A 23,329-nucleotide genomic window follows, 5' to 3' on the forward strand; every position below is an offset into this window, starting at 1 on the left:
AATTATCCACCTCGGATGATCGGTTAATTCTTCGTTCGAATAACTCCCCTCTCTTATTCCGCCCCAGCGAAATCGAATTTACGGCTCGCTCGGCACCTTCGCGAGGACGATCCTCCGTTACCCAGTGAACGTACCACGCCTATTTCGGTCGCGTGAGATAAAAATTCCGCCACGGACGACGACGACGACGACGACGACGACAACGACGCGTCCGGCGATCGGACGTGACGGGATGAAGAGACGGGCGACGTGCACCCATGGAATTTGATACAAATGCACGAGAGACTGGAAATACGCGGCGAGGGATGAAAGTGGGACGAAACAAATAAGATTGGCGAACGGTGGCTTTGGTGGGGGCGATATATTTTTTTCTCTCTCAGCCCCTCTCATTCCGTTCCGGACATTATTCGGGCCGGAAGAAGCTCCCGACCGGTGTATATATCAGCGGCGAGCTCGCTTCTACGCGCCTTTATCTCTGAGTATCTCGCGATACCTCGTATCCTATACGTATATAGAGAATCGTGACTCAGTTTGAAATTCTCACGGCGCGGGGTAACGTCGTTTCGAAGAGAAATCTCCCTTTGCGTCGACAATAAGTAACGTTGCCTCGGAAGATGGTAGCGCGAGCGTACACAGAGATGAGAAGAACGCGAGGACTCTCGTGCGAGTGTGAGCGCGTTTATGTCTCGACCGATTTCATCGATCGCTTTTTCGGCCGATTTACGACATCATCGTCGAAGTTTATATCCAGGGATGTAACGTAGCGTTCCGATGGTTGAAATATCTTCTTTTTTTTTTGTTACGAATTTTATACAATCGGCTGTGAGATTTATATCGGTGGCCAGCGTTATTAGTGGGAAGTTCGCACTCGAATCGAATAACTTCCGAGGCTTCTCTCGTTCCAGTCCTTCATTAATCCTGCGAGAGGACTAATCATAAATTATTCAGGCGTTTGATTCCTTGGTAGGGAGTTATGTTTCAGTAGTACGAAGTACGATTGGTCAGACATCGTACACCGCAGGTATCTCCGTCTATATTCAGCTGAGTATCATCAACTAATTTTGCAGTTCAATAGTCACAGTTCATGTAGTCTACAACATCACTTCGAAAGTAAACTTTCCAAACAATCGACTCTTCCCAATACGATATTGTTTAATAAATTTCAGTTCGAGCGTGCACGATGCGTTTTGCGTAAATCTCAATCTTCGATGAGCCTTTCCACGAGAGATGGAAGGCTCCTCGTTGTCCAAGCTCGAAGTATCATTTCGAATTCCTGCTAGCACGTGGACGTGCTCGTCTGGAATATATACAAGCCTTGGACCGCGGAAATCTAGGTCGCCTTATGATCGGGTCGGACCTTCGAAGAATCTTATCGGAGTAGGTGAAAATCCGTGAACGTAGGGGTGCGGTGGAGGGCGAACGAAGGGGTTGGACGATCGAGGGAACCGTGGAGACACACGCGATAGGCGAAAGGCGTCGAACCGTGAGTGGAGGAGGAAGCAGAGGCAGGAGTGGATGGAGGAACGGGTCGAAAGGAGAACTTAAACGCGGAACAGCGTCGAATAGGCGGCACTCGTCCGGTGCTTCGAGCCGTTCCGCCGATTTAATAACGTAAATTGTGCGCGGCTCGCTTTAGCAGTTCCGTCACGAATTTTTCTAAAGCACACTATCGAGTGTTCGGACTCCTGCCGGGAATACAGAGATCTCTCCCTGCAGGGCAGGGAGCCGTGCGCGACGTACCTCTTTCATTCAGCCACCTCTGTTCTTCCTAGCTCCCTCGCTTCCCACCGTTCTCCACCATTCTTACTTCGTTTCCCGGTTCCTTGCTTGTTCCCTTGAACGGGCTGCGCCTTCTCCCGTTTCTTATTTCTCATCGCTCGATCGCGTCACGGCGTTCCTCTGACAGCTGCACCGTTCCTCGCGTAGCGTAACTCGAGGTGACAGGGCTGCGTCGACGGAAGCTAAACGACGAATTGCTCCCCCTTGCTTACGTGACTCGCATTCGACCGGATCCTGGTTAATGTGGCACCGACGTGGCTGCTGGAGCGCTCGCCTCTACCATCGTCCACCTCTGGCTTTCCATTCTTTCCTCTTTGGGACGAGAGTCTTCGGCTTTGGGACGCTCGTAGCTGAGGAGTAGGTCGTAGCGCGGGCTGAAACGGAATCGGATATGACGGGGACGGTTACACGATATATTGAATCCCGGCGCAGAGAATTTCCTGATGGGATTTCGGGCCTGGCGCGACACTCGCAGTTGCGTTCGCAACTCCTCGAACAATAGACCCATCCGCAGGACGGGAAATGGAACTTTTTCTCTCCTAAAGAGGAATTTCAAATTGGTTTACAGGCTCCTTTTTTCGCCGGTCTTGTTTGCCCTTATTTCCGAACGGACTTGCGGGAAATTGAGTTCTAACGGTGTCGCGTTACCGCGTGGAGTTGCCAACGCGCACACCTTTCCTCTTTCATCGGGTACCTGCTAACTTCGTTCCCGTCACCGTCTATGTCGCAACTTTCAATCTTCAGTCGAGGGAGAATTACGAGAGGACACGCTTATTAACCCGTGATTCTCGGTAGACGCTCGCCAATTAATATGCACTCTTTCACTCGCGTGGAAAATTCAGCGTAATCGTTACAACTTTCATCGTCGCGGAGCAAAATAGAAAATGAACATATAGACGAACCAAACGCGCGGAGGAGGAATTAAAACGATCGACGCGACGAAGCGTGAAGAGATCTCGTAAATTGGCAGGAATCATGGGCACGGCCTTAAAGGGTGTGACGGCTACAACTACCCGCAAGCGCGGTATTTGCATGCGAGTAATGAACCCGGCACGAGACGGGTATAAAGATGAGACGGAACGCGACACCCCCGGGGGCGAGTCTGAAGAAAGGACGGCTCCGCGATATCAGCGTCGACCAGACGCGATAACCTCTCACGTACCAAGTGTCGTTTAACCGGCCACTCGGCTCCTTCCCACCTCCTACCCTCGTCTCTTACGTCACCACGACTCCGTCTACGTCCCACTGGCTCTCCTTGGTGCACCCTCCCGCCGTCTTTTCTCGCTGTTTGTCTCCCCGCCATCACGGGGGCCGTTGTGTCCCATCTGCTCGGTGCGCGCCCTCATCCCCCGCCGCCTAGTTTTCCTATCCAAAGTGCACGGCTCTCTCGAAGAGTTCGCCGAATAAAAGGACCCAGGGAATATCGTACGCGGGACTTCCCAAGTCAAATTGAACGGGGACGCCTCGTAGCCGTGGATCGGCCTGCCGCCGTCGCCACCGTCGCCGTTGAAATCCGGGACGGAGGACTTTATCGGCGGAAGTTATTGTTGTCCCGGGGAGAAAATTCTGTTCGACGGTTATGCAGTTCGATGGCTTGGACGGGCCGCGGGAAAAGGCGTTCTTTGTCTGGTCGGAGTGATTACGGCCGGAACTGCGCTCCGGGGAGTATCGATGAATTCAATTTACAATTGCCGGCTTTCGCGCGGAACTGGGTCGCATCCATTTTTCGGATTTCTTGTACGCGGATTCGGAAATTAGTAATTATTGCACGGACGAGGTTCTGGATTTATCAGGAAAGTAGGTGTTCGTTAAGGAAGCGATGGATGTAGTAAAACTCGTGATGTTTGTCTTCTAAGTAGGCGTACGGTAAGTACTCTTTGATTAACGGTTTAAAAGTGGATTGCGTTATTTCAGACGGGAATTGATTAAGTTATCCAATTACGCTAGCTAATCTTCCTTTCCGTAAGCGGCAATTTAAAATAGCCTCCACTTGGAGGGAAATGAAATTAATAATATCTGCTCTGACGGTCGGATAAACACGTAAAGGTGGTTCTACGTAAACGCGAACGGAATGAATGGCCATTTACCGGCGATAATTCCGTTTCCGCTGATGTCGAAGTACTTACCTGAATCTATAGACGTATTCCCTTCTGAAAGAAGAAACACACCGACGGAAGAGGGTCACCGGTAGTTTTCCCATAAAGCCGGCTTTATGGGGTGAGTTGTGTCGCTGCAAGGACGGCCACCGAAGTTTCCAGACTGTCGTCATAAAGCGCCATTTTCGCTGCTCAGAAGTGCCTAATAGAATTGCAACGTACCACGAGGAGGGGGGAAAGTTACGATTAAAGGATAAACCGTCCTTTTCCTGCCGGCCGCGCTGTCGCGGTGGTCGAACCAGAAGGAGAACGGAAGAACCGGGGCCGCGCGATCAATCTTCCGACGAACGGGAAAACTTTTTTCATTTAATTATTTCTAAGCGCCGCTCTGTCGGACAACGGCGTCCCGCTCGTTGTTTATTTTCTTCGATTTTAATCGAACGGATTCCCGCGGAAATTGCACTCCCATAGCGGGGGACTTTCAATTCCTTTTGATATCCCTGGGTGAAATGACCGCGCGGAGCGTGGCGACAGCAGCGCAACCGTGCATCCCTCGTCATCCACCTAATTACAGTGCGCACGACGGTCACACTTTTCACGCAATTTACTCGAAACGGTTCCACGACCGATAAGAAACCTTGCACACAATTTATCGAACACCATGTTTCTTCTTCGCGTAATTAACGTACAGCCATCCGCGTAACTCCTATTAAATTGCAAGATTACTTAAGCATCCTCGTCGTAGATCATTAAACGTATTATTTCATGCGCGTGTTTCGTCTGCACGAATCTGAAAAGCCACTCGACGCGTCTCGAAAGTCTCCCCCCGCGATCGAGACTGTGTTTATATATTTATTGCACCCTATCGAGAGAAACGATTTCCATCGACGTTCGATAATAGTCGTCGAGCAGAGGCCGCGTTCGTCATTAAGTCAAGAGGTCGATCACGTATAGATGGATGGCTGCTCATTGAACGGAGCTACCGGGTGAAGCACGGGAACTTGAGTTTCAGCTTTGCCGAATAGCGGCGGCTCTTAAAGAGATTATTTTGAGACCCTCTACTCCGGACCGTTTGGCTAACCATGGTCTATTCCTCGAAGGGACTCCCATTCTCTTCGTACGCCAGCTCCTTACGCTTCCTTGACTTCCATGAGGCACTCCGTCTTGTCTCGACCTGGCTGGTAACGATGAATATGCTCGCCGTGGATCGGGGAAGCTGCGGGCTCGCCTTCGCGCTGTGAATCGAACCGTGCCACCGGGCAAAGTAAAGGGAGAGCTTTCCCAGACCGATGGAGTTCGTCAAAGCGTGCGATTTATTATTTAGTTCGCCGCAGGGGGGATTTCGAGCAATGAGATTCGACTGGCCATGATTTTTCTTAACCGCCGCGCGACGTGGCGGTGGAAAGATCACGGGACGCTCGGTGGCGCAGGAGTTTGCGACGCTCCCTGTCAGACGCTTCGCGAGATTAATTTACCAGGACGCTGGAGCACGGTTGTAACTTAATTCCGTAGTTCTAAATGATTAGCGAGATAGATCGTGGATTATCGATAACGCTGGGAAGCCCGTTAGAGTTCGTAATTATATTTTTACTCTAATTCGATAGAAAAGTTAACGAAGATAAATATATTTAGTTGTTTTAACGAGTACAAATTTAGTGCTTCCGGTGCCAGAAGTAACCTCGATATTTCCAGTGATAAACATTAATAATTCGCGGAGGAAATAGATCGAGACTTATTTAATTCCTCCGATCGCTCTTCGTTTTTCTTTTTTTTCCTTTAACGTCACTTCAGATTTCCGGCGATTCCAATAATGAACGACTACTTTGCGCCGTAAAATAGCAGGCGTTAAAGCCGCGATAAAAAATGCTACGGCATCCCGTCGTAAACCGTAGACCGCCGTGCTGTAAAGGGTGGATCATAATTGCTCACTTTGTACGGCGGGGCGGGGCGGGGGACGCCTGGCTGCCTGTTAAAATATTTCCTCCAGGCTGGTGGCGTTTATTGTTCTCCCTGTTGCCATTTCGCCGTGATAGGCGCGCCCGCGCGCGGCCCAGGGAATCCGTCGGCGAATGCGCTTTTCACGGATACGACGCTCGCTCCAATCAAAGCTCGCGTTCCCTTCGTCGACGGACTGCTTCACCTCCGGACGAAATATCGCGGAAATTATGCAATCTGCGGGAAACTCGCGAAACACGGCCCCGTCGTCGTTCCAGGGAGGCCCAACGCATCTGGAATTCCACGGCTGGGTGCTGATTCCTGATTTACGTGCGGCCATTACTTTCCGTTTCTACTCGCGCCGCGTCGTCTCGACTCGCGCGGCCCAATTACACGCAGCTGGAAAAACGAGCCAACCTCTCGTTCGCGTTGGTGGTTCTCGAAACGTTCGGATCGCGTTCACTCGACCGCTATCCTCGGTTCGAACGAGCACTCGTATCGAAACGTATAAACGTATCGATATTAAAGTGAGAGCGCGATTAGCCGCGGCTCACGATTGTGCGCGTGAATGGAGCGACGGATAAAATGGCCCGTTCGATACCCGACGCGAAATACACGCTCGAGCTGGTGTGTACACCCTAAAACTGTGCGCGCACTGTGTAAACGGCGGGAACGTGGAAATTGGACATCACGATGATTTGTTTTTCGAGGGAAATAGGTCCGCGCAATTGTAGCGGAACTTCACTGTTTTAAATGAGGCTGCGGAGTGAAAAATGGAGGTGTTATTGGAGCACTGGGGGTCACGGAAAATTTGCTCGACCGTACGGGGGGTTCGAGAGCTCGGTATCCGCGATGTCTACTAATTAGCTATAAATTGCATTGAAACGCAATTAAATTTCTAAATATTGCCCCGGTGATACCTAAACATTTGTTCTCGCGACTGATAGAAAGTGCGTGGAACCACTTTGAAGCGCTTGGCTGAAATAATTGTTAGCACCGATAGAACGCGAAATCAATATGCATGCCGCGTGGCGGTCGATTCTCTGTGTACATTGTCGGCGTGCTTTTACGTTTCTACCAGATGGTGCACAACTGATGTGAAACGATGCTCGGGAAATGGAATGCGTCAATAGAATATCAATATCTCGCTATCGAAAAACTGTCGAGAATAATTTTTCATCGGCGGTAACTGTGTCGCTCCCCTTTAACGCGGTCTTGTCGAACAACATCGTCCAGTTTACATCTAACCGAACCAAAATTATTCCCGTTTCACAGTCCTACGCGAATTAATTGGACACTCTTTTCACTCTGGGGAAAACGAGTCGCTTCTCCTTAACACAGTTTCGTTTGAAATATCTGGTGCGGTTGTAGCCGAAAAAATTGTAGCCAAATTGCGCGCTCTTGCGAAATTTGAACGAGACCGCCGGTAAAAAAAATTGGGATCGTTCCTTTTTCGCGAACAGCTCAGCAACGGTCGGTTACTGGCGCGTGAAACATTATTCTGCCTAGCCCGGCGAACAAAGCCCGGCGCTACGGGCCCGGAGAAAAAGTTAAGTCTGTCCATTGTTTCGTCGAAGCTGTGGGCTTTTTATTTTCGGGGCCGCAGCCCGTGCCGCGCAACGGTACGCGTTTCGAAACCGACGAAATTCCCCGCCGGTGAGTGCTCCGCTAGACAACGAGTTTTCGAGTTTCCGCGCGCGATTCATCTGCACCAACGCCACTGTTTCCCCGCGGACAATGGCGATACATTGAATAATATCGGGCCGCGGGCGGAACGTTGGAACATTTTCAGTCTTACCTTTTAAATAGCCTGTGGTGCACCGTTTAGGTACCCGGTTATCAAAGCACGGCCATTGTAAAACATTAGACGGAATGGGGGGCGGCTGTCGCGTGTTGTCGTGCATCGAGCGCGTTTCCCCGGCATCGTCGGACAATGCGCGTGTACGCGCGCAGATATCGGAGCGGAGCGTATGCTCGCGTCTTATGACGCGTCTGTATGCGAGGACGCGTGTTTGCATGCTGGTTTACATACTGGACAGTTTGCGCACGTGCGCATACAATGGGGCACGATAGATTTCGCTGGTTCGATTGGAACACGCAGAGATTTGTTCTGATAAGGATATTAATTAACGCGAATCATTTTTGTTGCGGTCGAGTAGTGTTTATATGTTTTACGTTAGGTTCGATTTATTTGCATGTCCGGGGGTCGGGAATCGTTGGCACGTAAAACAGCGGGGAACATTGTAAACAATCTGATCGGATAATACTTGCAACGAAATTGTAGTGCGTAAGTGAATTTTGACGTGATCCTAGATAAAATTCAAACCCCGTTCCCCCGATGTTAAATCGAAATTTGTGCTGCATTGAATAGCAAGCGTGTTTGCCAAATTGCAAGCTGACGTCGGCCATTGAAGTGTGGTATCAAGTCGCGAATCAGCTACCGCTTTGTGCAAACCCATTCTACCTCGTTTCGCAACTAAACTATCAAAACTCGTGCAATTTCCACCCGGCGAGCCGCGAGCAAGGAGCGTTTCGAATTCAACCCTCGCGCAATGTCACGTTACGATAGAACAATCGAGTGTCTTCAAATTATAGAAACGACCCGCTCAACGAGCCGATTGCCAGCGTCGTCCGAGCAACCCCATTGCGATTTACAACAACATGTGCACAGAGATCGCGTCGCGACGGTACGTCGCACTTGGACATAGCTGTTCGCACACGATCACGCGTGGTCCTCGATACACGAAAGTGTGCGCGTGCAACGATGGCACACGTGTGTTAAACAGGAGTAGGGAGTCGCGCGTCGACTCGCGGGAAACACTCGTTGCGCTAGCCAAACGGAAATTAACCGGTACCAAGCCCCGCTCCGGTGTTCGTTCTTTCGCGTCCGCTTTACGCGATACGCTATCTCCCAGCGTTATGATAAATACTGTCAGCTGATTTTCATACACCCGTCGCAACCCTTCCTCCCTCTCGCGCGGGGCGAATTTATGGCGGATCGCGAATTCGACGGGTTCCAGGATTTATGGAGATTGTATTTAGTTAATCAGTTCGTTTCGTCGTTCGATTCGCTGTAAACGCGGATGGTCTCTTTATTTGATCGATTCCCAGCGACGCTGCACCGATTCGATCGTGTTTTTCGTTCGCTGATGTTGATTCGATAGCTGAAATGGCTTAGATCGATTTGGCATTGAGGATAACGCGATTTCGTACGATGTTTGTGCGCGATATTTTCGGTTTCTGGGGTTTAACAAATTATCTTTTCTTTGCTCATCGATGCGCTACCGATACGAACGAACGATGCATGGAAACTTGAGACAATTCGTCGTCGAACGCGTTGAATTCAGTTCGATCGTAGCCACGCATTAAAAATGACAACGTGCCGTTTCGCCCGCGCGGATCGTTTCACTCGGTTACCGAGTAAGCACGTTCGGTGAATTCCGCTAATTGCTCGGCTGATTGGCGGAAATCCAACGCGTCCAGTCGTACGGAGTGAATGCCCGTCATTAACGCGTTTAAAAGTCCTCGAAATTTTCGAGTCTCTCACTGATACCCGCCTTCCGGCTCCGAGACCGAGATTCTCGAAATGTCTGCCGCGATTGTTTCGCTTCGCGAAGTCCGTCCGTGTCCGAATTCGTCCCCGCCTCGTTTTTCAGGCTGCAATTACAATTTCATTTCGTCAGTTCCAGTTCCCTCCATCCTTGTCGAATCACCGCTCGACGTTCATCCGTCCGTTTTACCTTTAGTACCGCGCTTTTCTACTTTCAAAATATCATTTCACCGCGAATATTAACGCCAACTTGTACTTTTCCCTCTTCGTCACTCTCTTTCTCTCTCTTCCTCTCTCTCTCTCTTTCTCTCTATTATTCGTTCTCCCTTTCAACCCGGGTTATTTCAATGCGAACCACCTATCCGCGACGGTGTCGTTTGTATAGCAATTTAATTAAGTAAAGCTTCAAGTCAGATATCTACATTTCCTGCTAATGAAAAATATAAATTAAGCTGCTTTAATAACCAGCCTGCACTCGGAGGAGTAACGGTCGTGTAAAAAATTGCCATCGTTCGAGCATGGTTCGTCTTGGCTCTTTATTACTTAATGCAAAGGCGGGAAAAGTCATTTTACCAGTAGCCACGTACATTCGGAGTGCGATCTTTGATCTTTTAATTAAAAAGCAGCGGGAAATATGCGGGGGAGTAAAATTTATCGAAAAATTTGAAGAGACGGATATGCGACACGTCTTCCGACGCGCTCGCAGCGAACTGGATTCAGCAGAATTTCAGTGGAACACGGTCGTCGATGGTCAGACCACTCCCGCGATCCAACGTCGCCCATACCTGCGTTTCACGACGCAAAAATCGCTCCATTCTTTCGAAAAATTCTTGTACCCGACAAAAATACAATGCCGTAGTCGTGCCAAGCGAATCCGAGTTCGGCGAAACGTGAAATTCTCTCGTGAAAATTTCATCTCGTGCAGACGCAAACGTGGAATTCAAAATCCAAGCGAAATTTGTCGAACGTAGCCATTCTCTCGATCGAATGATCCCCGTTTTCCCGAGTCCATCGACAGTTCCAAGAACCGAGCCATGAGTACTCGAATGTGTAACGGAAAGAAAAGTAGATGGCGAGAAGTTGGGATTCGAAAGAAATCGCGAAAGTCGAATTCGATGTAACCGAGACCGAGCACGCGTTATCGATCGACCTCTTAAAGGCAAGCTGGATCCGTTCCCGAAAGAAGATTCTCTGGATTGTAAGGTGTATCCAAGAATGCCTGGGGTCAACCTACATAGATGTTATCCTCTTCGAAGGATTGGCAAATCCTTGCTTAACGACGTCGGACTTGCCGGACTAAAACTTTCTCGCACTTCCCTTCCGTTACACGTTTACTCCGACCCTCGAGGAAGCTTGCTTACCGTTCCGTCTCCACTTTTTGCTCCCCCCCGGGTAATTCATAGTGCATTAGCCCAGCCTCGGGACTTAGCAAATTTCACGCTTTCACTGCCATTTCTAAGTAAGATTTAGCTTTCTCGATGGCCATTAACCAATCTCGAAACAACTTCAATCTATTCGTTACAATTCCTCTAGTTTCACTCAACCAGTGCCAAGGTATCTCAAAATGGTAACTTCCGACATACCAATCGAATCGTGTCAGATCTTTACTCACCCACGCGACGAAAATACTCATCGTTCTAAATTGATCAACTGAACGAAAAAAAAAGAAGAAAACAGTTTAAGTGAAACGTTTCCATTTATTTCTCCGAGTTCGAGTCGGTGTCGTTCGAACGAAACGGTCCCACGGTGGGACGGGACGTCGAGCTGAAAATCTTTCCTCGTGGCGGATGAAGCTGTCGGTGCGGTCCGGCCGTCCCAGGGGCCATCGAAGGGCGGCCCGTCGGAATTCATTAACTCCGTTGCTCGCGCCGCGTTTCTTCCGGCGTCCGCCGGGAGGACGTGATCCACCGGGCAGATTCGTTTCACGATCTGCGAACTCGGTCGAAAGTTCGCGGTCCGCCGCGGAAAAACTGTCCGTGATAACTCTGTCGGGGTTGCTCGGCGACACGTAAAAGATCCCGCGGGATCGACGGGTAAAGAAAGGCCGGTTAAAAGAAACTGGCGAGTCGTAGGGACGGGAAAAGTCGGGGTGGAAAAAGGCTGAGTGAAAGGGCGATGGGGGAGCCGACTTGGGATGGGTGGCAGGGTGCCTCGAGGAAGGAAACGGAATAAAATTTGCATCCAAAAATTCTTTCGTTTAGTCCCAGCCCCTTTTGCGTATTCCTGGCCCGTGTTTCACTTCTGTCCCGCGCGAGCTACGAGCCGAACCGTCGGCTCGTCTGCATACGACGTAATGACGCTGCTCGACATCCCGTGAACGGAAGGAGGAAGGTCCGGCGAGTGGAATTGGACGGAAGCGGAGCTCGCTTCCGCATCGCGGAGCCTGTTTCGTGTCCCGTAGGCTTGTTTGCCTTGCACGGGCTATCGAACCGGCACAAAAGAGTCGACGGTCTTGCTCCTGTTTGGGACCACTCTGTGGAACCCATTCACCGATGCCCCCCCTCGTCCTTCTTCTTTTTCTTTCCGTTCCCGTGTGCGTCGCTTGGGTTCGAGGGTTATAACAGGTGGATAGGATGGATTGACCGGGACGTCGCAGGAGGGTTGCTACGTAAATAGCGATGGAACGAAAGCTGTTACGGATAATATTAACCCTTTCTGAGATTGGAAAGGGAATACCCACGTCCAAGGGCAAACTTTTAAAGCTCTTAGTCGGCTACGTTATTCTTCGTCGAATTAACGACGAATGAACACGCGCGTGATCGGGGTTGTATAACGATCAATAAATGTCACTCGCATCGTACCTTCTTACCACGATGAAACGTAGAAGCTGGGTAAAGGTTAAAGTTTAGATTACTGCTTCAGTCTGACCTTTCTTGCACGGGTACGAATTCGCTCCCTTTCCTTATCGATACCCAATCCGAGCTTAAGCAGTCGAACGGAACTTTTTTCCACCGCGAACAAAGATCCGTCGTTCGCCAGCGGATCGAGAGTCGGCCAACTAAACGGACGGAAATTGTATGCGGAATAAAATTAAACTTAAACAGTCTACCGTATAGATAAAAGTTGGCGTTTAAGAGGTTAAGGGTGGAAGTTTTTTTGATACCCGCGAACGGTATTTGTTAGGTGAATCGTTCCGTGGAGGCAGTTTACAACTCGATGTTTTCTATAGGAATGATCTCTGGGATGGGATGTTATTTGAAAAGCAATTCAGACCCGGCTGAATATAATTCCGAGATAATTTCAGCGCCGCGTTGAAGTGACCGGAAGCAACGATTGTTTTTAACGTTCGTTACATAGGGCGTCTAATGAATTCGATTCTTCGTCGAGTAACGACGTTGACCCAGTTCCAAGTTCCAGTTCCAGCCCGACGTCACGCTGTTCTTTTGACGTTCAACGTGATTCCAATGTTCACCGTGCGCCACGATGACAAAGAGTCCGGGACATTCGAACCGACGCTGTTTGTTCTCAATTTATTCCAATGGTGTGTATTAACAGAAAATTTATCGCGGCCCGTAATTCAGCTGCCATGTTTTCGCGGTCCGTGACAAATTGCCTCCTTGAAATCTTGATCCCTTCACTCGTCTAAACGTTAATCATAGCCGATTCGCGTGATTTACATCGTCCGCTTGGCAAAGTGAATCGTCGTAAGCTGCGAGCTCGTGATTTAATGGCCCTACGAGCAAAAATATAAATGCCTGCAAGCTTGTACGATGAATTCGTCACAGTTGGCGAGATCGTGTCGCTGAAAGTAATCGCCAGAGATCGGAAACTCGAACGTTAGTTTCAGAATGTATTGGAAATCCTGGCAATTTGATTTGAAAAATAATTAAAGAGCGTAATGAGGAATTTTCATGGTGTCCTTCGACAGCAACGTCGTTACAACTCATCGAACGATCGCAACGTTGTATCACTCGAACAACGCGTGGCTTGAGGGTGCGTGTAATTCGATCTCTTCCGCGCTCGTTGCCGGTGGACGATCGATAGCTGCGAATAATTAGAGTGAGAGAAAAAGGTGGCGAAGTACGTCGACTGGGTCGCCCTTAGAGGACTCGATTTTTCCAGGAGATTGTAATTTAACAAATTTCGCGTTACACGTGGTACACCATCGGCTGGCTTGGCTGGTGAGCGTGTTCCCATCGACGCGTAATCACCGGGATTATGGCGGGCTCCTAATTTCACGTCGATTCCAGTCGATTTAAAATTATAGCGACCACGTTCGTAGGTAGCCGGTGAACGCGTCGGGTAATTTTACACCCGCGACCGCGCGATCGGCTATTCAAAGCGTCCGATCTCGAAGTTCCATTATAGGTTTCGGGGTACATGCATACCGCCATATCTTACAACCTCGATACAGGGCGTAACACTTGTTTCTGACGGCTTTACGAGCCGCTTCGTATTCTATAGCTATATATCAGACGCCGCACGAGGCTGCCCGCGCATCCTTGAAATGTTACACGGAAAACAGAAACGTGTTCCTCCAGTTCCGGTGATACTGAACTTCGCCATCATATATTTATACGATATAAATTCACCAGCATCTCGTTTCCCACGTCTTACAGCAGTGGAAATAACGCGCTCGGATCTACGCTCATTTCCGCCCTTCCTCGTTGTTCACCCCCATCCTTCCCCGTATAGTACTCGAAACCGACTTATCGTCTATCGTCCCTGTTACGATTTCCGTTGTAAACACGATTAATCGGCGACTACGGCAGCAAACGCGAGAACGTAAAATTTCGCGAGAGGATTGTTAGAAAGATGAGTTGTGGGTCGTAACGAGAATGTTTATGCTTAAATTGTGTAGCTATTTGCCCTGCGCGAGATATTGGACTCGCTGTAATATCAACCGCAACTATGCACAATAGCACTTACAATGCTGCGGTGTTATCTCAGGTTGTTATCTCAGTTTCGGGGAATTTGGCATTCGCAACGTTGCTATGGTATGGAACCGTCCAATTATTTCCTCGATATTATTATTCCCCAGTTTCCGGCGTAGCGGCCGTAGAGTCGCTCGGCCGTCCGACGATTAACGTTTCGTTTCTACTTAAAACGCGACGCCGCAGTAAGTAACGTTCAATTAGCGAAAGGACGATCCGCGGCCGCGTAAACACGTAGCACACCGGGTATATATCATACGCCGCTTCTAATGCCGCTGTAATGTCGCCAGATTAAAGTCGCGACGCCGCTAATTATTTCTACCCCTCAGACCGCGCGCGGATTGTTTAGAGCGGCTTTCCTCTCGCTCGTACACCGTTCTTGCAGCTCGAGCTCCGGTACGTACATAGTTGTACACGGCCCGGAAACTTCGTACATGGAACGACGCGGTCGGAATAACTAGCAGGTTCGAACGAATCCCAGCAGCGCGATGCACGAACCTACAGCGACGAGGAAGGGCTAAACGGCGGAAGTGTACGCCTAACGGATGCCAACGGTGATTGAATTCAACGAACGAAGGGATTTCCGGTGTTTTCCTGAGAAATTTTTAGCTCATGGCGCGTGTGGTTATTTTTTAAACAGAAATAGAAGACGCACGAATTCAACGAAGTCGTGTGCAGGGCTCGCGAGCGTTATAGTTCGAAAGTGGAACGTACGAAACTCTTGTTGTACGTGCGACACGTCGCGCGAAGAGAGGTATCGTTAGGGGAAATTTTTGTTTGAGCAAAGCGTAAGTGCACCAACGTAGGAACGATCGCGAGATATAACAGACGTTAACGTAGTAACGCGAGACGTGTTTGCAACGCCGCTTGTCGTCCATCATCGTGTGCATGCGCCGGTTGTATAACCTGCGTGTTCGTGCAAAGCAATTGCCGTTCCACGGTCCCTCAACGTTTTCTCCGGGAACGATCCTGTCCATTAGTAACGAAGTTGCAATTAAAATTTTATCCCCGGCGAACTAACATTAATAAATTATTCATGCGGGACACACGTGATCCCGCGGCTACTCACACTTTGTAAGATTTCCCGCACACAGTTTTAGCGCCGGTCCTGACCTACATCGGGGTGAAAAGTTCAATACCCTTCGAGTAAAAGTGTTTTCGAACTACGGACAATACTCTCTATTTCTCTTTACGAATTTGGATATAAAATTCTCGAACGAAGCCGATTATCCGAATCGCTCGTCGTACATTAATCGATTGCGAGATACAACGAGGGTAGCTGTAATTGAAAAAAGTTAATGAGGACGATCGTACTCAACGATATGAAATCAAATCGAACGCGGCCAACGCGGTAGAATTAAATCGAGTTATATACCACACGGTGATCCGTTCTTACCGTGTGACGACTGAGACCTATAAAGCTTTACTCGACGCGATAGCAGCTCGTAGGTCCCGTTTCGATACGAATAGAGCACGATTGGATTTCATTCGATACGAATTGAAGTAGATTGGTTCTTATTCAATGCGAGAGTCGGGACCGAGTCGAAACTTACGCGGCACAATAAAATCCGGTTGACCCGCACTTGATACCACAACGCGGACCACAAGCCAATAAATCGAGTGAAAAAGTTGATTGTGAAACATTTCGTCGAATCAAGAGTGACCTGGTTTCGAACTGTTACGCGAGCCGTTATCGCAAGTCGGTTACCGCGTCGTCTGACCAAACGCTGTGTAATTCTACTGGTCGCATACGTTCTACTGAAATTTCAATAGAAGCGGCACGAGTGTCACCAGAATTTACGATCTTGCGAGTCACGCCTGGCTGGATAACGTGTACCACTGTTCTTTAAGATTTGAGTGCACTTTAAGCGTCTCTATTTCGAGAGGGATTGAATCGAATTTCGCTGCGGCGTGACATAACTGGATCTCAGTCCTCGCCACCGATTGGCAACGCGAATCCAACCGGGGCATTTGGTAGCTCTACCGATTTCAAAGAGAACCGATCAGGTTCTGGAAGAGCCACCAATTTCAGCTCGAATTATGCCCGTGTCTGAAAGAGGCTCGCTCGGCCTCTGTAACGTCGACTCTGTAACATGATTCGATTCCGACTTCCGCTGGCTCGCGAGGAGTATCCTATAATAAATTCAATCGGTAGTTTCACTATTTAAACGTGAAAGCGAAACTTTCCGCTTCCAGTGATATCTTAATGCGTACGTCGCTTCGATCCGCCTGTTATTTATTCAGGTGACAGGGGAAAAATGGTAATCTAATATCATGTAAAAATTCGAACTGAAATTATTACCGTGTCTTCATAAATCGTATTAATGTCAGCGCGTTGCGGCCATTTAAAGTTAGAGCTGAAACTTCGTATGTGCATGAAATATCTTCGTTAATGCTTGCCAATCCTCCTGTCATTTATCATTTTCTACATTTTTAGCGTCCACGTGGACGATAATTTAAACTTGGTTCCTTCCCCGCAGCCGGATCGTATTAATGTCAATCCGTCGGCTCGCTTATATTACTAACCGGTTGGAGAGCGTCTATTAGCGAGGTTTCAGCGGCGCCCGCCAGAGGATTAACAGGGATTACTCTATGCGCAGGATATCGGCGAGAACACTCACCGCCTTTTGGCCATCGCAATGCCAGGAACGTGCTCGATGACCGATGCGGTCAGGATCGTCGACAGTTAGTGATGAGGAGGAGCAGGTTGCCGGCTTGCCGATGGCTCAGGTCACCAGCAACATGCCAATTCTCGAGCTCAGACCAGACCCGGGTCCTCGCGGAGGACTTCTGATCGGCGTCCTCGTTCTGCTGTTTCTGCCACGGTGCCATTGCTTCGACTTGGGTGAGTTGCATCGCAATTTACTTTTTCACGACGTTCGCGCTGTACATCATACGTCCAGGGAATTAATAGAAAAGATTCTCGAAAAGGAAGGGGAAAGGTGAAAGTAAAAAAAAAAAAAATAATTGGCGTCGCGAGGAGAGGAGAAGACAGAGATATAATCGATCGGTCGGTTGGGTCGTTCAGCAGCAGGTGCGGCCGTCGTTAAAGCGATTTCGAGTGGCTGCGAGGTATAAGGTCAACGCGAACTGCAACAGCCCGCGCGGTCTGTCGCGGGAAACGTATATCCGGTGTCGTCTAACTCATGGTTCACGCGGGTCATTTCGCCAGATAAAGGGGAGAAAAAGGTGAAACGAAGGAAAAATATTGTTCCATTTGTGCGGCGACTATTCCGCGAAAATGAATTTACCTTAGTTTTGTCTTTCCCGTTGGCTTCCACGGTAATATCGCCGGATGCTAAAGCGGAGAAAAATTATTCCGAAATTTTTTCTCCCCTTTGTTCTCGCGTGTATACACACACGCCGGCTTGAACACCGTGGGGGAGAGTGGGTTGCGCGACGTACACACTGCCTCCGGGGATTCTGCACGGATTTCTCTTCCCCTGATACCATCTGAGCGAGACGCGGAGAAAGAGGAGTGAAAGGGAGAGAAAGAGAGAGAGAGAATCGAGGGAGCGTAATACGCGCGCGTCGCCTACGAAAGTCGGGCTGTAAAATTTAAATTTTTCTACTGCGCACCGGGAGACGGTGGCTTCCGGACGCAAACACGCCGGAGCCGAGTGGCACTTTGGCCGCGGTAATATACAATTACGACGGCGTGGTGCACACGCGAACGAGATACGGGTCCGTCTCGGATACGCCGCGGCGCGAGCGCGAAATTTTTATTGATTTAGCGAATTTGTCCGTCATTCAGCCCGGGAATTGGCAAGGAAATTACACGCGTGGATACGGGGACGTAATCGCGGCCGGTGGTAAAGCGCGCGGGTACGAATTCTCTGAAATACGACGCGACGTTCCTGTTCCTCCTCTTCTTCTCCTTCCTCTCCTTTTTCCAACGGCAACGTTCCCATATGGTTTATTCGCTAATTGCGATCTTTTTACTTCTTGTTTCCGCGTACACGCCGTTGTCATTTTTTTGTTCCTTCTCGGTTTTAATATCTTTTGTTTCCCGTGGAAAATATTACGCGAAACGCTCTGTTCTCAGTGGGAATCTGCTATTCATGAAAGCTTCATTCGCATCGTTTTCCTTTATTCTTATTTGCGTTCGTACCACATTACAGGAAAGCCTCTACGTGTACGCCGGGAAGAATGTTTTAAACACGAGTTGTACACGAGGACGGAGCACGTAGACGCGGCGAAAAAATTCACGTGCCCTAAGAACATATCCCGCTGGGAATGAACAGTACCATCTAATAGCTGTTCAGAAGTAAACGAACTCGTTCCGTCATGCTACAGATTATTTTCGACGAAAGCATGTCGTTCTCCGTCAATTCGTTCGCATGCTAAAAAAAGCACCATCCGTCCTTCACCCGGCTTTCCAGATAATTGTATTTCAATTAGTCAGAATTATTTGCATCGAGGGCGATGGAAATAGTGGCCTGCCGTCTTTTCAGGTGGCTTTAATTAACGCCGCGTAGCATTGAGGAAAAGCGAGAGCCTTTCCGGCGATCGATGGGTTCCGGTATTCACGAGTCAATGGGCCAACGGTGGCCAAGAAAAATAGCTTCAAGTGGCGGTCCTTCAAATCGCACGTCGATCCGCGTTCTTTTTTTTCCTTTTTTTTTCACTCTGCTGCATGAGAATGGCAACCGATTGCGCCCCGTCGTTCTCCGCATTGCGCCGAGTTTATTATATTCGGCTTGTTTAATTAACCCGCCTGAACAACGGGGAACAATACTCGGTTAAAGACCGGCCGGATTACAGACTTCAATTAGAGTGCCGTTCGGAGCAGCTGCTAATTACGAACGAGCGCTTCAGTAGGTATGTAGGTAAAAATAAAGCGGATCGTTTCGTAAATTTTGAAAGGAAAAGAGAGGAAATTATTATCAATCAAATTTCGAGTCTTTTCCATAAATTGTGATGTGATTATCAAAAAAAGATCGGACTTTGAATAATATCCCAGCGATTTCATCGACCAACCGTTTCGTCCTTCAGATACCCCTTTCGAATGCTTCAAAGAAGAGAATTAGCGAATTGTATAGGTTAACGAAATTTCCAAACGGTAGTTAAATCAGTTTACGCTGGTTACGTAATAAGCCGTAGAATTATTCCTCGTGTTTCAGTTTCGCCGTTACACAGATGAATAGGAACACGTGTTGGATGTAAATGACAAGCATTTGGTACGCTACGTGTACTAGTAGATCGAGTGGTATTCAGAATAAGTGTTTCGGGGTACTCTAAACAACTGGCACAGATGTACGCGAAATTGTAATGGTAAGAACAAGTAATGTAGGTTGTCCCAACCACGTGACTATGTTCTGGCGAAAAGCAACTTAGTAATATGTACCAGTCCATATATATTTCTATAACTTTATAAATGTATAACCCCAGCTATAATTCTTAATATTTACACTGGTTTCAATTTGAAAAATGAAAAATGTAAATAGGAGATAGGCTCGATAAAATAACGCAAACACACTCTAAAGAACTTAAAGGGTTGTCTGTTACAACCCTTCAACGCTACAGCACCATCTTCCACCCCTTCTGTCAGCGCTTTTTTAACTGTAATATCTCGAAAAGTTCTCCTCATCGTATCTCGCCGATTCGTAGAGTCAACCGCGATCACTGAAAGGGCAGCGCGGCGAAACCAGCGGATTTCGCAGTCCGATGGAAATTTTTAGCAGCGAGGAACACAGCTGCGCCACGTTCGCGGATCAGCGGAGCCACGGTCGGTCGCGTTTCCCTCGCGAGTTCGATAATTACGCCGCGGCTCATCTCGGTCTGCAGTTTGGCCCAGTAATGGATGCTGCATAAAGAGGCGCAGTCGGCATCCCGTGTAGCGCGATCGAAGTTTACGCCGTAGCCAGGACGACGACAGTTGTAAGGATTGAATTGCAAAGAGAACTAGGCCGTGCTGCCTATCTGCGCCGGAGTTTCAGCGGGGCCGTAGACAGCCCCGCATATTGGCAAGTCCTGGGAACAATGGCGAGCGTGTCGCGCGGCGAATGTTTTATTCCACCGAGCAATTATGTCAGTGTGGTTAGAGTTTCCGACGCGTGCCCGCCCTTTCAGCTTCTACCTCTGCGAACCGTGTTACGTCGCGAAGTTAAGTTGCCGCGCGCACCGTCAGGCCAGTTCCGCTATCTTTTCCATCGCTCGAAACCGTATCGCGATATCAACGCACCAGGTATTCTCATTTCTCACTGTATCTGAAAAACTCGCGATGCTCAATGGTTTTTTTTTTGTTTTTAACGTAAGTCGATCGGATACGAGTTTCGACTTTGCGTATTTTCGGGTCTATTTCTTCATTAGTTTAAGTCGAAACTGAGAGCAGTTGATTTATCTACGGATTTGTAGCAGAAACCGCGTAAACATCCGGGGTGGAACTGGGTCCAACAGAGGTGGGTTCAAATTAACGTGAAAGCAATTATTAGTTCGAGGAGGTAGGGGGTGGGGAATTTTAAATTAACCGGGAACGTTAGCGAGTACTGTTGGTTTATTGTTTCTGGTTGACGTTAAACGTTTATCGAAAGGAGTTCCCTCCGATTGTGTTCTCGAAATGATTGTTGAACGTGAGGAACTGCAAACAATTTCCCTCGAAATTGTCCTAAACAGAGTTCGCCGGACGAGTCACGTACTCCCGTTAACTGTTCCGCGATATCGACTCGCGTTCCTCCCAGGCACCGTTTAATCGTCCCTCTGGTTCCGCAAATTGAACATTCTACCTTTCACTGTTCCCCTTCGTTCATAATTCCCCCCTACCCATCGCCTACCCAGGTAACTTGCCCTTAAAATTATCGACGTTCAACGGGAACAAACTTTACCCCGCAAGTAATCATTCTCAAAGTAGGTATACGCCGCGCATATTAACGCGTTCGTAATACGGATTAAAAAGTTTGCAATTATAAGGCGAAACTTTTTTATTGCGCCAGAGCGAAACGTGGCGGTGCGAGGAGGGTGGAAATATTTTAAATCAATCTCGAGGAACGCGACTTCCTAGCACGTGTCGCGTGAAACAGTGGCGCGTTTGGCGAGAACGGGAGGACGATTCATAGGGGTTGCTCGAAGAGTTCGAGGACGTAAGAAGGTAGGCGCGACGACGCGGAGACGGACGAACACGTACAGAACTGTATAACCGTATTACCGGTACGTACGACAATCACAGTCGGTGGAATATCAAGTTAACTCGCGCAACTGCTACTTTCAAGCGACCCACATTTTCCAACTCCAAAGTTTATCGAATCATCTACGGGGCAACTTTCGTCGCGACATTGTCGGCTTATTGTTCCATAACTTCGTTATCAACTTGTTGTTGCGAGATTACATAAGCGCTCGCTCGTTGCTGAACTTTTCCCTGCCGGAAATGAAACAAAAAATTCATTATTCTACCAGGTATTTGTAAATTTTGGACTAACCAAGTGGTTGTACGCGTAACGAGCGTGTGCCATTTCTTTAATTACACCACCTACCGCCTGAATTTTTAATTTTTACCTAGACGAAACGACGATAGGCGTTACTCTTCCTGAAACGGGCGATTTTAATAACGAACAGGGTCGGTAAACCTAGCTCCAGTTAGAAACATAAGGGAAGTTCTGTCCGTTATAATGCCAGTTCGCGCGAACCATAGCTGGCACGGTAGATCTCCCTAGCTCCTCGGGATGCTGGCTAATCCCACGCCCGCTGCATTCTGCAGTTTTGAAACTTTCGACCGTAACTGCAATGTCGCGGCTTAAGTGCGCCGGATATGGCATAGGCTGTATCGTGTTTCATACCACGTCACTATAGATTGGGTAATTTATTGCACTCGGCTATCCGCGTGGTTATGCAGCCCCAGGTATTCCGTGTTACCATTTGTCTCCCACGAACCAGTCACGCGACCCTCTCGCAACCCTCGAACGCGACTTTTTCGCGATGCTACGAAGGAACAAGGTTCGTAGTAAACAGGAAATTATCGTCGGTTATTTTCATTTCCCTCGTCCGGAGTCGTGGTCATCGCGGTAACGGAGATAACTTTTTACGGACGGGGGAAGGAACGAGAAATAATGTTCGATTGTGGCGCGGCACGAACCTCGATTGGGTCCCCAGTGTGTATAGACCGTGCAACGGAGTCACGTGCCAGCGACGACTTCCGTTCCCGTGGATTTCGCTAGAGAATTTTCACGCATCCGTAACCGTGCCGTTTCGAGCACCTGGCTGGTGTATCTCGCGGTAACGTCACGGTCCCTGGCTTCGAAATGAATTTCAAATCCCGCCGCTCGCCAACTCGGGAATACGAAACGACATTATATCGAGCGATCTATTAAAATCGACGGGAAAATTGAAAACGGCCCGCTCCATCGCTGGTCGAGTTTCGATTGCCTCGTTGAATGTCGAAGACAAGCTGAAACGGACTCGAACAAACGATCTCCTGTTTCCTCGTGATTGTTCATGATGGTACTCGGTCCAAGTCGAGTTCACGCGACGTTCCAGGCTGAAAATTGTCGTTCCGTTTCCCATTCGTTAACGTTTCATTTTCTGTCATCCATTTCGAAGGGCGCGTTTGACAAAGAGCGGATGGGTACCGAGTTCTGCCTCTAATGTCGCTTCGAAATCCTTTCAGGACAATGCACCGCGGCGCTGGGCATGGAGAATGGCGAAATCCCGGACGAAGACATATCAGCCAGCTCTATGTACGATCCCAGCCTTGGCCCGAAACATGCCAGGTAGGTGAACAATGATATCGAGGATTGCTCCACTGCAGTCCAATAAGTTGCCCATTTCGATTTACCGCTATAGTTTCGAGCCGCGTCGCCTCACCTCGGTCGATCGTAGTTAATTAATATCAAAGGGGTCTCTCGCGCGAGACTCCCGTACGCTCCGATCGATCGAGGATTAAGGGGAGTTAATTCAGGAATTCGCGAACGATGGAAGACAGGAAAGTTCTCGAAAGAGATACACGATAGCTCGAGAAAGTTACACAATTACCCGACACATAATCAACTCTTAATTTCCGACCGCTAAGGAGGATCGCTCCGTTGGAAGTTGGACAAGCGTGTTGAACATCGGCCAACATTGGAAACCGTTTAGTTTAATCAACTCTGTCCAACTTCGCGCTT

At 48.8% G+C, this 23,329-nt stretch overlaps 1 protein-coding gene across 2 annotated transcripts in view; it reads left to right on the top strand.

The window, feature by feature from the left end:
- The window catches only part of Ddr (discoidin domain-containing receptor 2), a 174,161-nt gene that overhangs the window by 73,544 nt on the left and 77,288 nt on the right, over window positions 1-23,329 (top strand). For both annotated transcript variants that reach the window (XM_076893431.1, XM_076893440.1), the window contains exons 2-3: window positions 16,835-17,079; window positions 22,834-22,936. In XM_076893431.1, the coding sequence (XP_076749546.1) occupies window positions 16,899-17,079; window positions 22,834-22,936 (284 nt within the window). In that variant the 5' untranslated portion in view covers window positions 16,835-16,898. The remainder of the gene's footprint in view (window positions 1-16,834; window positions 17,080-22,833; window positions 22,937-23,329) is intronic.

This window comes from Xylocopa sonorina, chromosome 1 (assembly GCF_050948175.1).
Source record: "Xylocopa sonorina isolate GNS202 chromosome 1, iyXylSono1_principal, whole genome shotgun sequence".
Taxonomy (NCBI): Eukaryota; Metazoa; Arthropoda; class Insecta; order Hymenoptera; family Apidae; genus Xylocopa; species Xylocopa sonorina.